Source organism: Neoarius graeffei, chromosome 10, assembly GCF_027579695.1.
Source record: "Neoarius graeffei isolate fNeoGra1 chromosome 10, fNeoGra1.pri, whole genome shotgun sequence".
NCBI lineage: Eukaryota > Metazoa > Chordata > Actinopteri > Siluriformes > Ariidae > Neoarius > Neoarius graeffei.
The window spans coordinates 18,307,627-18,320,805 of NC_083578.1; the positions used below are offsets into that span (position 1 = coordinate 18,307,627).

The 13,179-nt window shown below is 43.0% G+C and overlaps 1 protein-coding gene across 2 annotated transcripts in view; it reads right to left on the minus strand.

Moving 5' to 3' along the window:
- prickle3 (prickle homolog 3) overlaps positions 1 to 13,179 on the minus strand; it is a 100,496-nt gene that overhangs the window by 43,181 nt on the left and 44,136 nt on the right. Inside the window, exon 1 of one of the 2 annotated variants that reach the window (XM_060931426.1) lies at positions 8,027 to 8,253. The exons of the other annotated variant lie outside the window; for it this stretch is intronic. Coding sequence (XP_060787409.1) covers positions 8,027 to 8,055 — 29 coding nt within the window. The 5' untranslated portion in view covers positions 8,056 to 8,253. Of the gene's footprint in view, positions 1 to 8,026; positions 8,254 to 13,179 lie in introns of those variants that run through there. 2 annotated transcript variants of the gene reach the window in all.

Sequence of the window (13,179 nt, forward strand, 5' to 3'; positions counted from 1 at the left end):
TTTCGACCGCAATTGAGTCCGAAAACAAAATATCTTTGAGGACTTCCTAAATAGGCAGCACGGTGGTGTAGTGGTTAGCGCTGTCGCCTCACAGCAAGAAGGTCCGGGTTCGAGCCCCATGGCCGGCGAGGGCCTTTCTGTGCGGAGTTTGCATGTTCTCCCCGTGTCCGTGTGGGTTTCCTCCGGGTGCTCCGGTTTCCCCCACAGTCCAAAGACATGCAGGTTAGGTTAACTGGTGACTCTAAATTGACCGTAGGTGTGAGTGTGAATGGTTGTCTGTGTCTATGTGTCAGCCCTGTGATGACCTGGCGACTTGTCCAGGGTGTACCCCGCCTTTCGCCCGTAGTCAGCTGGGATAGGCTCCAGCTTGCCTGCGACCCTGTAGAAGGATAAAGCGGCTAGAGATAATGAGATGAGATGAGACTTCCTAAATAGTGCAAGACGTCACTGGAAAGGTTAAGGGTCAGTGACTGAGCTAGCCTGTGGGTTGTTGTTAGATATGCAGCAAGAGACGATCCTTGGGTATCAAGCAAGTCAAAGGCCTTCCTGTGCCAGGACATGGTCTTCCCAGGCAGTCTCCCATCCCGGTACTCACCAGGCCCTTAAAGCACACTGGGTGGCACCAATCTGGTCCTCTGGTAAGTGTCAGAGTTTAACTCCCCACTCGCATCCGTCTTGCAGTGTGCCTTTCCAGATAGCAGGAGGTACCAATTTCATGATGGTCTTTGGTATGGCCCGACCGCAAGTAAAAACTTCTTAATGATAAGCTAAAACTAGCACACTAACAGAACACATGTAATGACTAATCAATCAGACATAGCTTTGCCACAATTAATGCCAAATAACTAAAAAAAAATACATACATACATACATCGCAAATAATTAGCCAGAATATGAGTACTGGGATAATTTCATCCAGGACCATCAATGCAACAATACATGACTCCAATTCAAGGTTCCTACACTAAGAATCATTTGAAAATTAATGACATTTAATGACATTTTTACACTCATTTTAATGACTTTTTAATGACAATTCTATATGAATGCTATGCTAAGTTATATTCCAATGGACCAGTACATGATGAATTTAACAGTAAATAAAGCAAAGCACAAGACATGTTGTACAATGTGAAAAAATCTTTATTGATTTTTTTAGAATTCTTTTTTTTTCAAGAACTGTTCAAATCCCTGAAGGATTTTGTCTTTTCGTCCAACTCTTTTTTGGTTTCAATAAGTTCCTCCTTTTTAGACTTTCTTTTCGATCTAAGTGCGTTGGCCTGAGCAACTTTCTCTGCCATTTTCTCTTTGGATTTGGCATTTTCCGCCTCTTCAGAAAGATGATCTGCATTTGTTTCAAGAGTGTCAATGACGGACTCCAGTGTTTTGCATTTTTTTCTTAACGTATCTAATTCATCTTCCATGTCTTTTCTTTTTCTTTTCTTCACTCAATTTTTTTCTTTGATTTTCTTCAAGGTAATTCCTGTATCTCATTCTGGCAGCTGAGGCTGACTTCAACATATCCTTTGTGATCGGTACCTGAAGTGGCCCCCCATAATCCTGAATAGCATCATACACTATGCGCTGTGCCACTACTGTGTCCTGATGTTGGTTATCCTCCAGTACCTCTTTGTTAACAGAGAAACCTCTTTCAACGCATTTTTTCCCATGTTTCCCAACGAACGTGTTTTTTTACACACACGGCAGTAGAAAGCGTATTTATCTGCATTTACCGGCGTGACCCACGCTTTGAATGGTTCATCTTCCACCCAACCTTCGTTGAATACGCACTTCCGTGCCAGTGGCATTGTTATCGCGTGTTTACTGTGATACGGGTGAATGATTAACTATAATAGCGCCATTTATCAAACACGAGGTGAAATAGGATGATTGCGCATCATCTTCTGCGCATATTGAGATATTGAGAAATTCCGCTCTGTGATAGCCGCTCCTATTTTAAAGATTTGGCCAACTACGTAATTAATGACTTTTAATACGAAATTGTGGATTTTAATGACTTTTAATGACCTTAAAAAGAGAAAATTGGAATTAATGACTTTTAATGACGCACAGGAACCTTGCAATTACATGCTGATTTCAATGCTTGCTGTGTTTACATTCAGATATGATATTAGTCTTTGTTATGTCATTTTTAAATAGTCGCTTGCTTTTATTTTACATCGTATTATGTCCAAGAGCAAAAAAACCCCACACGATTTCCTTCTTCAGTCCGCATTTTCTATCCCCGATTGCTCTCATGTAGAAAGAAAAGACCTTGTATTTAAAGTAATCAGCAGTCTTGATGCTACTCAAAACCCTCTTTTCAGGTTCTTGTACTTGAGGAAAAATAAAAAATCGATTGTCGCCAGATGATTTGCACAATCTGAACGGGGCAAGCGTGAGACGCTGGAGCAAGTGTGTAACCCAAGTCTGAACACAAGCAACTTTCCCTGCCTAAATATTTATCCTTTTGGACTTAAGTCCCCAAAAGTGAATACAGCCCAAACTGACTAAAACAGGCATTTTATAAAAATAATAAGCTTCCCATCATAATCAACTTCAGTCATTAAAACTTTCTTGAAAGCACAAATGTACACGACTGTGGTCTTTAGAACCCCAGTTTCCAGAAAGCGCTTTTTAATTTGCGCTAAACGTAAACCTCGACAATCTCCTTAGACCTAAAATAGATTGGGAGAAAATCTAAACATGTTGTTATTTCATTATTTAAGTGGAAGTTGGTATCCTTAGTTAAATATAGTATTGTACGTGTGTGTGTGTGTGTGTGTGTGTGTGTGTGTGTGTGTGTGTGTGTCGTGCACACTGAGCGCTGGTGCCTCATGGTTACAGAGGGAGCACAACAAGCTGCTTTTCATCAGTGTCTCCATCTCGAGAGCAACCACACACACACACACACACACACACACACACAATAGCCTCTTCCCCGTTCCCGTGCTTCATATGTGTCAAAGCAGACCAACGCTTGCCATGCGGTATACAACACTCGCAGCTTTATTCCATGTTGTTCATCCATCATGTACGAATTAAAGAATTATGGGAGTCATTAGTAAAGCAGCCGGAGATACACGAGAGGCTCAATGTTCACAATGTCAGAGGGTTTAACAGCCTGAGCCTGAAATTATTCAAACATTACTACAGCCCATTATGCGCTTGCTCTTAACAGCGCAACTCATTCCCCCCATCCATTCGCTTCATTCTGCATTCAGAATGCCCTTTTAAGGGAAAAATAATCACAAGATCTTTGCACCAGATCGTTCAGGCCAAAAATGTGCCAGAGAATCCTATAACACTGGATCAGTGACTCGAATAACGAGCGTCAAGCAAAGGGTGAATGTAAATTAACTTGGCTGCAAACTGAAGCTGTCATGTCAGCGTTACAGGCCGCTCAAGATAAAAATGTATAAGTCAATTTTACATCACGCACACACACACACAAAGGCGTACAAAAGCTCAATCCAACAAGGAGACTCAAACAACTGTACAACATCAGACAAACAAATGAAAATTAACACACTCCGGGACATATTCGGTGCGAACACACACTCAGGATCAGAGCAGAGCCGTGAAAATTAAGCTGTGCTGGCAAAGGATCTCGAGCTCCAGTCGGCAAACACGGTCTGTGTGCATTCGGGATGGTGTGTGTTTGGTCATGTGGTACAGCAGCAGGCAGTAATGCTACTATTAACAGCTACACATTCACACACAAATAGTGCACACACACACACACACACACACACACGTATGTTTGGGTGAGTATCTTTGTGAGGAAGCATCCATTGATGTAATTATTAATACAGATAATTAATTCTATGCTACATCTAACGCTAACCTCAGCAAACAAAAGGAAACCTTTAAGTTTGTTTTTTTTCTTCTTCTGGGAGCAAGTAAAAACGTCATTTCTGACTTTTTCTCCACAAATTTTATATATATCACATATATACACAGTACTGCGCAACAGTCTGAAGCACATGCAAAGAAATGCTGTCGACCAAAAATGGCTTAAAAATAATGAAATTAAATGTTTCAACATTAAAATATCTCCTCTCATCTCATTATCTCTAGCCGCTTTATCCTTCTACAGGGTCGCAGGCAAGCTGGAGCCTATCCCAGCTGACTACGGGCGAAAGGTGGGATACACCCTGGACAAGTCGCCAGGTCATCACAGGGCTGACACATAGACACAGACAACCATTCACACTCACATTCACACCTACGGTCAATTTAGAGTCACCAGTTAATCTAACCTGCATGTCTTTGGACTGTGGGGGAAACCGGAGCACCCGGAGGAAACCCACACGGACATGGGGAGAACATGCAAACTCCACACAGAAAGGCCCTCGCCGGCCATGGGGCTCGAACCCGGACCTTCTTGCTGTGAGGAGACAGCGCTAACCACTACACCACCGTGCCGCCACATTAAAATATAAACAGCAGGAAGCCATAATAAATGAAACAAAAAGTCAATATTTGGTGCGAGACGACCTTTTGCTTTCGAAAAATAGTAGTCTCAGGTCCAATGAGTGCAGTTTTATAAGGAAATTAGCTGTAGGTTTTACTGAGCGTCTTAAAGAACCAGCCATAGTTCTTCTGGACACTTTGACTGTCACACTCCCGTCTTCATTTTGCACCAAAACCCAGCAGCCTTCATTATGTTTTCTTTTTTAATCTGAAAAGCACTCTCTTATGTAATATGCTGCTTGGATCTGTGTTGTAGTCGAGTCACTAAACCTCGAGTCCGAGTCCAGTCTCGAGTCCCCAGTGTTCAACTCCAAGTCAAGTCCAAGTCATTAAAGAAAATTTCGAGTCGAGTCCGAGAACAAGACTCCAACTGCACCATTTGACACTGGCTGTTGCTGCCTTTATGTGAAAGTGTCTCTGCTACTGTGTTGGACTAACGTTACTGCTCGACTGCCCCATTTTAGTTAACAGGCTACAGATAAAAAGCTTGTTCATTGCTCAGCAAGCCCCGCCCACTATCAGCGCAAATAACATGAAAGAGGGTTAACACTAGCTAGCTCATCGCTCAGCAAGCCCCACGATCAACAGAGCAATGAACAGAGCGTGTCACTTCCTTCTCTGGGCGGAGTCTTGCCAAATGACGACTGAAGTTCAAGGTTGTCCCCGTCGTCTCCTCAATAGTTCTTCTACATACGGAACACATAGCAGTGCATTTTTATTCCCCCACTGCACGAGAAGTCTGTATAAGCAAACCGAACAATCCTCGGGGCTTCTCTCCAGGCATTTTAGCGCCATTAACGTTAATTTGTTCCTGAACATGACGTATGAACAGGTGAATGTGCATTCTCTTGCACGGAATTAGCATAAAATTAATGTAGATATAAATATCTTATGCTCAGTTATCATGGCACGTTATAAAAAATAAAGAAAAAAAATCAGAGTCCTTATCTCCAATTTGCAAATCTGAATGCAGTCAATGGACGAGTCCGAGTCATCAGTGCTCAAGTCCAAGTCAAGTCCAGGATGTTCTTGTAAAAGAGATTTTTAATCTCAATGTGTTAAATAAAGGTAATTTAAAAAAAAAAAAGTACTTTGTGCTGGAAAACCAATGTCTGGAACTCTGAAATGTTTTTGTACCGACTTGATAATGTAGAAGTCATAAACTCGAACTCTATAACAAAGTTTGTACGGAAAAAAATAATAGGCGGCCTAAGACTTTTGCACAGTACTGACTGATACATATCAGAATATCGCCTCCACCTCAGCTGTGTGTTTTTTTTTTTTAAACCTACGACGCCCCTAATATGCCATAGTAAAAATATCTCCACAAGGTCAAAACTGTTGGGAGGGAAATCACTGATGTTCAGTTTTGGTGATGTTTCTTGACAGCATGTCAAATTCAATTATGTGAACCTTAATATAACAATATAACACAAAACACGCGCACACAATCAGCTGATGTGTCAATCACCACTTCCAACTTCCTGTTAGTGCCCCAATATGGCAACCCTGACATGAATGTGAACACTTCTCAGGGTATATTTAGCTTGGCAACACTGGACAGCCTTGTTAGGTGAATAAGCCCTGTCTCTCACACACACACACACACACACACACACACACACAAGATTAGAATGCAACTACAGCTGGACAATTTGTCTCCAGATTATATCGCAGCTCTTTGATACATGAGGTCAGTTGTGGAAAAAACAGAGCACACGTGATTTGTAGCTGTTAATCCCAGCATGTCAGGAGAACGATCTGGGTGACGGGAACAAAATAGAGAGGAATGTCGTCAAACTGCTAAGGGCATTAACATAATACAAACATGAAAGCCAAAAAAAAAAAAGGAGGAGGCATTTTAAATACTTAAATCCTTTGTATTCTTAATAATGAAACTGAAACACCATTCCATTCGTAGCACTGAAATTTGCTATTAACCTCCATAAAATTCAAACCTGAGGATCTTGTTCCTCATTTTAGGATTATATTAAGCCGAGAATCTTAAAACCCAGCCCTAAATTACTAACCAACTCCCTCATGACTAAACAGTTCCAGTAAAGACGGACAGTTATGGCCCTTTTCCACTACCCTTTTTCAGCTCACTTCAGCTCGCTTCAGCCCGACACGGCTCGCGTTTCGACTACCTTAGAGCAGCACGACTCGGCTCGCTTCAGCCCTGCTCAGCGCCCAAAACTCGCACGGTTTTGGAGTGAGGCTGAAGCGAGCCAAACCGAGCCGAGTGAGGCTAGGGGCATGAGCAGACACTCCCCTGTGCACTGATTGGTGAGGAGGAGTGTCCTCACACGCCCACACACGTGCACGCTGGGATCTGTAAACACCGTAAACCCGGAAGAAGAAGAATTACGAATTACGAGAATTTCTGAAGCCTTATGCACCTCGCCTCATCTATACGCTCTTGCCAGTATCTGTTGGCGTTGTCGGTGACAACAAGCCACAGCACCAAGACCAGCAACACTAACGACTCCATGTTTATTGTTTACTATCCGGGTCGTGAGACTACCACTTAAAAGGTCACTGATGTCACTGTTTGCGCCGCCTAACGACATCACGTGACGTCCACCCACTTTCGCTAACTCCACCCAATGTGTCCACCCACTTCCAGCCAGCACGGTTCAGCGCGGTTGTAGTCGAAATGCAACTCCAACAGCCCCACTCAGCTCGACTCAGCCCGACTCAGCCGCGTTGGTAGTGGAAAAGCGGCATTATAGTATTCTTAGTGCATTTTCATTTTAACAACCTTTTTTTTTATGATCGTAGGTATTATTACTATTAAAAACAGTGTTCAAAACCTTGAATCTTGAGCCTTGAACAAAAAAGTGTTTTGTGTTATATCAGGACAGTTCTGAGGAAGGCGGAAGATTCACGCTGAAACTGTTAACAAGGTAACGATCTTAAAATCCTTGTCTAAGAAACGAACTTAAAAATATGTTCAAAACCTGGTCCAAGGCAGGCTTTATATTGGTTCGTTAGTCTCTAGAGGAGACAGGAAGCAGATTGGTGTCTCTGTGGGTCTAATTGTAGTCACTAAATGACAGAAAGTAAGCTGGCTAAAATTAAACGCCGGCTCCGATTAGAACCCCACTGAGAAAGGAGGAGTCCCATTATCGTAGCATGACGTAAATATGAGCAGGATATTCTAGTCTCATCATCATGAGATCTAATTAATTCGATTATTTACCAAAAAAAAAAAAAAGAACTTGGAAACGTTACTGGGTTATGGTTCGATTATATTCATTCCAACATCCAAGTACATAATAACAAACAGAAGGAGTGTGAACACTTGTGTCTTGTTAACAAGAACAATCTATAAAGTCAGAAGTTGAAATGTTGTTTGAAACGTGACCCGAGACAACGGATTTATATCATACAACAATAAACGTCTCTTGGCAGGATGGCTGCACTCAAAATATACCGGGAACACATGTTGAGAACGTTATCATTAAACCCTCAAAAAGGGGGTCAAATAACATCATCATCATCATCATCATCATGACAATGACAAAACATCAAGTGATACGATTATTACCTCAGATCCCCAGAACTCCCCTCATGCATTCCTTGCTCTCCAAAACTCTGGTGATGAAAAAATCCTTAAACCTGAGATGACTTTAGTGAGCGAGCCATTCTTCAGCGGAGAGCAGGAGCGTCAGAGCCTGTTGTGCTGACTCAAACCAGACACTTTCCCTCTCCCTCGGTTCCTTTTCTTCCTTTCGCGCCCCCAGGCCTCGGCAGCTACACCGAGCCTCAGACAATAGGTGACTTCGCTCAACTTGCACAAACATCACCCCTCCCCTCTCTTCTTCTTCTTCTTCTTCTTCTCTACAGCCCTTACATTTTTCCTCTTCTTATCATCCGTTCTCTCCTCCCTCACTCATACCATGTGTCAACAAGCCTCTTTCACCGCCCTCCAATATGGATCAGAGGTTATGCAGGAGGTTATGGTAGATGTGTGTTTAACTAGAAGACGACACTAAGAGAGAAGCGCTTGGCGCATACGTATATCACAGACGTGCACTCAAGTAACATGTCTTACAGTATTAAGGGGATTAAAGAAGAAGCCTGGCTTATAACTTAGATTTTGTTTTCTTTTGCGTCCTGGTGACGTGATGATGTCAGGATGATACAATTCAGTCTAGACTTGAAGAGGTGCACTTAAATAATTGAACATCTTCAACAAGCTATTTGAAAGCACTCTCGGTGATAAAAGCCGAACGTCAGACTTAAAGCAGATACGCAGAACCTTTATTTTTAAATACTTTTCTGAGTGGATAGTATCTCCATCCTTGACTCTTGTATGCTGCATAAATGGGAATAAAATTATATATTTTTGAGAGTTAAAATCGATCGCAAAGTTGGCATTCGAGCTGCCCCGCTGAGCCAGCCAGCCCCGAATGCGTGACGTCACAGCGGGAACCGGTTTTAAGGCTGACGCCTTTTACAGCTATAGACCAAAGTCTTATAAATAAAAATTTATGGTGAAAGTAAGAAATATCGTTACCAACTTGCTCAACTAAGACTGATTTGACTTCATTGATTGTGGGTTGACTCTCATTAAAACAGGACGGGTGTTATAACTTATGCAGCATACATGTACATGCATGCATTTTCACTGATAAAACGTAAAAGGCTAATTAAATAATCAGATGAACTGAGACAATCACATTCAGAAGCAAATTAAATCATCTTATACCGCTAACTTAACCACACAACACAAGTTACATGTATTAATCTAAATGCAGGTAAACAACGAGTGTTGTTGTTTTGTATCCAAATGAGAGTCGCGTCTTACCAGTCTGTGTTCTCGCTTCTTGAAGGCCGAGCTTGTGGCCGGTTGGTTTGAAACAATCTGACTTTGAGTTCTCCGTTCATTCGCTTCTTCCACGTAAGGGCGAGATATTGCTGCTGAGGCGAGCATATCCAGCGGAGAAATCAGACGGCTGCTCCGCTCATTCTCCATTTTCTCCATACTGAGTACGCCGTCATTACTGCTCGGCTCAGGCAATTATTAAAACCCAGGACGGGACGGGACGTCACGTCACCGGTTTTAGCAACAACCGCAGGGAGGTCACTGCCCGAGCAATAATATGTCCCGTCCCGGGTTTTACCAACAACCCTCGGCTCACACTCCGGGAGAACTGGTGCAACTGAACTTACTTTCCTTTTCTTGTAGTTTTCTTTTCCTTTAATTGTTGGTACTGCACCCTCTTTCAATACGGGCTTATAGCCAACACTCCTCAACAGATCAGAGGTCTCGTACGAGTCTTCAGTAAAATGTGCAGAGCAGAGGAGAGACCACTTCGTAGGCACCCAATGTGCCTGTAAACTTCTTGCAAAAAGCGTCCAAATCTTTGCAGTTTGAACATTCTTGGGCCGTGAATGCAACGTAAATCCACCTTCTGTCATGTTGCTGCACCGGCCATGGCAATAAATTAGCTCACTATAGGGGTATTCACACGGCACATATTTGCATCGATGCTGCACCGATGTATTTTGTTCCGATATATCTTACACCGGTGTAAATTTTGTGGAGCGTTCACACGTCACAACCCTGCTTACTAGAGAGAAGCGTGGTAGCACCGGGGCAGCCCCACTTGCGGTCACACGGCAGTTTTTGCGTCCGTGCTATACGATAGTAATAATGCGGAAATGAAATATGCGCACGCGTGAAAATGTACTTACTTTTCCCGGTTGTCATGGCATCACCAAGCGTCGGGAAAACAACGTGGATGAAGACACCAGTGTTGCCAGATACTGCTGACGTTTTCCAGCCCAAAATATGTTCAAATCCACCAAAATGCACTTAAAACCGCCCAATCTGGCAACACTGGAAGACACGCCGTTCTGTTGTTGTTGATATTCGCCATTTTGGAAGCGCAAAATACCAGGATGCAAATTATGCAATGCCCATATGTAATCAACTCTCCTCACGCGTAGCGAGTCTACCCCTGTAGCATTCAGACGTCCCATTTTATATCAGTGCTGCCCCGCAAACTAGCATTTACTCCGGAGTAAATTTCTTAAACCACCTCCCGAGCAGGGTTAGATTTGCACCGGTTTAAGCAGCTTTCAGGGGCTACACCGGTATAACTTTGTACCGTGTGAACGCTCTACCCGGGCAGCCCCGGTGCTACACCGGAGTAAAAGTTGCCGTGTGAACACCCCTAATGGAAGCTCAAAGTTGCAGTCAGCTCTGTATTTTAGTATAGCGGAAATGGCGATGAGACCGATAGCCTTCCTGCGGTGACGTCACAGATGTCAAGGTCATTCACTCAGACCGCTACCTATATGAATCATTTTAATCGTAAAAATTACTATATTAGATTTATTGTTAACGCTTAAAACTATTCCTGTGCCATTCTTGAAGTCTCAAGGCATTTATAAACAAAAAGTGAGGCCATGGTGCTGCGTATCTCCTTTAACCTAACAAACTGTCGATTGGTCCATCAACATCTGTTGGTAAAGCAAGTTGACTGGAATCCTGTATGCTTTGCTCTTTGTTTGCAAGCTTTTTCCCCTTTTTTCTTTATAATTCTTTACTGACTAGCTTGTTGCTGCTGTTGCAACTGTGAGGTGACAAATTAAAAGAAGAAGAAAACCACCACCACCACACCAGTGGCATTCTAGGCTGTAGGGGGCACTTATTTTTGCTTGCATTTCTTGAGTCTACTTCTTCATGTAGAGGGATGTTTTACTGCAAAGTTCTTGTGCCTGCTTTCTCCGTATCAATCAATCAATCATCGATTAGCATGAAACTAGCCAATCACGGACATCTGTGAGTTCAAGTATGTGGAAGAGGGTAGATAGCGCTTTCCTCCGAGTGCGTTACGCTGCCCTGTGATGTAGCAGGAGCAGCAGTTCAAAAACATACAATTGGTTGGTTTCACTCATTATGTAGTAAGCCTGGGAATTGACAAAACAACGCTGGAGGAAAAAAAAATGGGGGAAAAATATTTTCAACAAAAACCCATGGCTGTTAATTATTTTCTATATTACGTCTAAAAATATAGACTCTAACATGCAAAAGCCAAAGTTTTGAAGCTTGTAGCTGCTAAGTTTACAATATATAGAAGATGCTAAATAATGTGCTACGCTACTTACCACAACTTTACATTGTAGCCTCAAATTCATGATTGCCAGTGAAATATTGATATTTTAGCACGCAGGAAAATGAAACTACTCACAGAACTCTGTCAAAAGACAACAACAACAATCAGTGCGTTTACATGCACATTCAAATCGAGCTACTGTCGGTAATCGAGCTAAGGGTCCCAGCAGGGGTGCCAGAGAAATCCAATCCTACATGCACACAAGGAAATCGAGCTATTGTGTGAGGTACATTGTGCACCCGAGCCACAGGTGGCGCTACACGCCCCATCGTGTTGGTACACTTCCGGTTGTCGTCATGAAGAAGAGCTATTCAAGAGTATAAACAAAGTTATCAGTTCCGTGTTCACAAGAAGAACGACGACGAGGACTACTGTTGTCATGCCGACCGAGGCTGTTGTGTTTCCCGCTTGTGGTCTCGTTACTCCCGGAAGTGGCAGTAGCTCGACTACGTAGCTCGATACGGTTTACATGCACTAAGTAGCTCGGCTACAATCGCATAATCTAGGTCGCGTAGCTCGATTACGAGAAATCCAGTTCGGTTCGATTTCAGCCGAGCTAAGGTGTTTCCATGGTATTTAGAACTTCGATTTCAGTCGAGCTACGGCAGAAATTCGATTTTCTCTATGTGCATGTAAACGCACTGAATGTATACTTGCTGCTTTAATGACCCGTCAGAAACCGAAAGGAAAAGTTAAGCCTAGGTCACAACCCAACGTACGATTTTTTGGCTGTGAGATTTTTGGCGTTTCCCAAATCGCTGCGTTTTTTTTGTTCGTGGAGAAAGACGCACGTTGGCCGTAAGTTTGTCTTGCAACCTGAAAAAAACGTAAGCGCCCGTAGAGTTTGTTTGACATGACAAAGAACCTCTGCGGCCGGTCTGCGGCCGGTCTACGGCTTGAAAATCAGCACGTCACACGCGCACCCTCCGTGCGTTTCACGCGCGCCCTCCGTGCGTTTCTTGGGTTTTTTGTACGTAGACCGGCCATAGGAGCACGTACGGCCGGTTGTGACCGAGGCTTTAGCCAGGTCAATAACAGTAGCAGCTACGCTAAACAGCATGTAGTGGACAGATGGACAATCGATTGAGGCGTGTGGTGGCAGCCATTAGCGAATGACTAATCACTTTTTGAATAAACTATAGAAGTGTCTTATATAGCTGTGTGTTTTAACATGAGGGGGTTGTGTGTAACTCAATAGAACACTCTCGCAGGCAGGACAACCGTCTTTACAGCATATGCTATAAACCAACTCTGTATGTGTGGTCATGACAAGATGGATCGGTCCTCTGGCACCTTATCCAGAGCAGCCAATTTGGCGTGTTAGCAGTAAGATAAGATTTGATATGGGGACCTTAACTGAGTCGCCCCGTCTGGGAAGCCCCATCTGTCATTGTCTTTTCTTACTGAAGAAAAAAAAAAAAAACTTTTCATGTTAACAAAACAGCCTGAGCTGGCTCACCAACTGACCAAGTATGTTTTTGTCTAGGATAGAACGTTCCAGGAAAATAAGCTCTGCCACTCCAAAATAGATAGTCGCCTCAGAGCTTTTAGAAAACACAGCTGGTTTGTATCA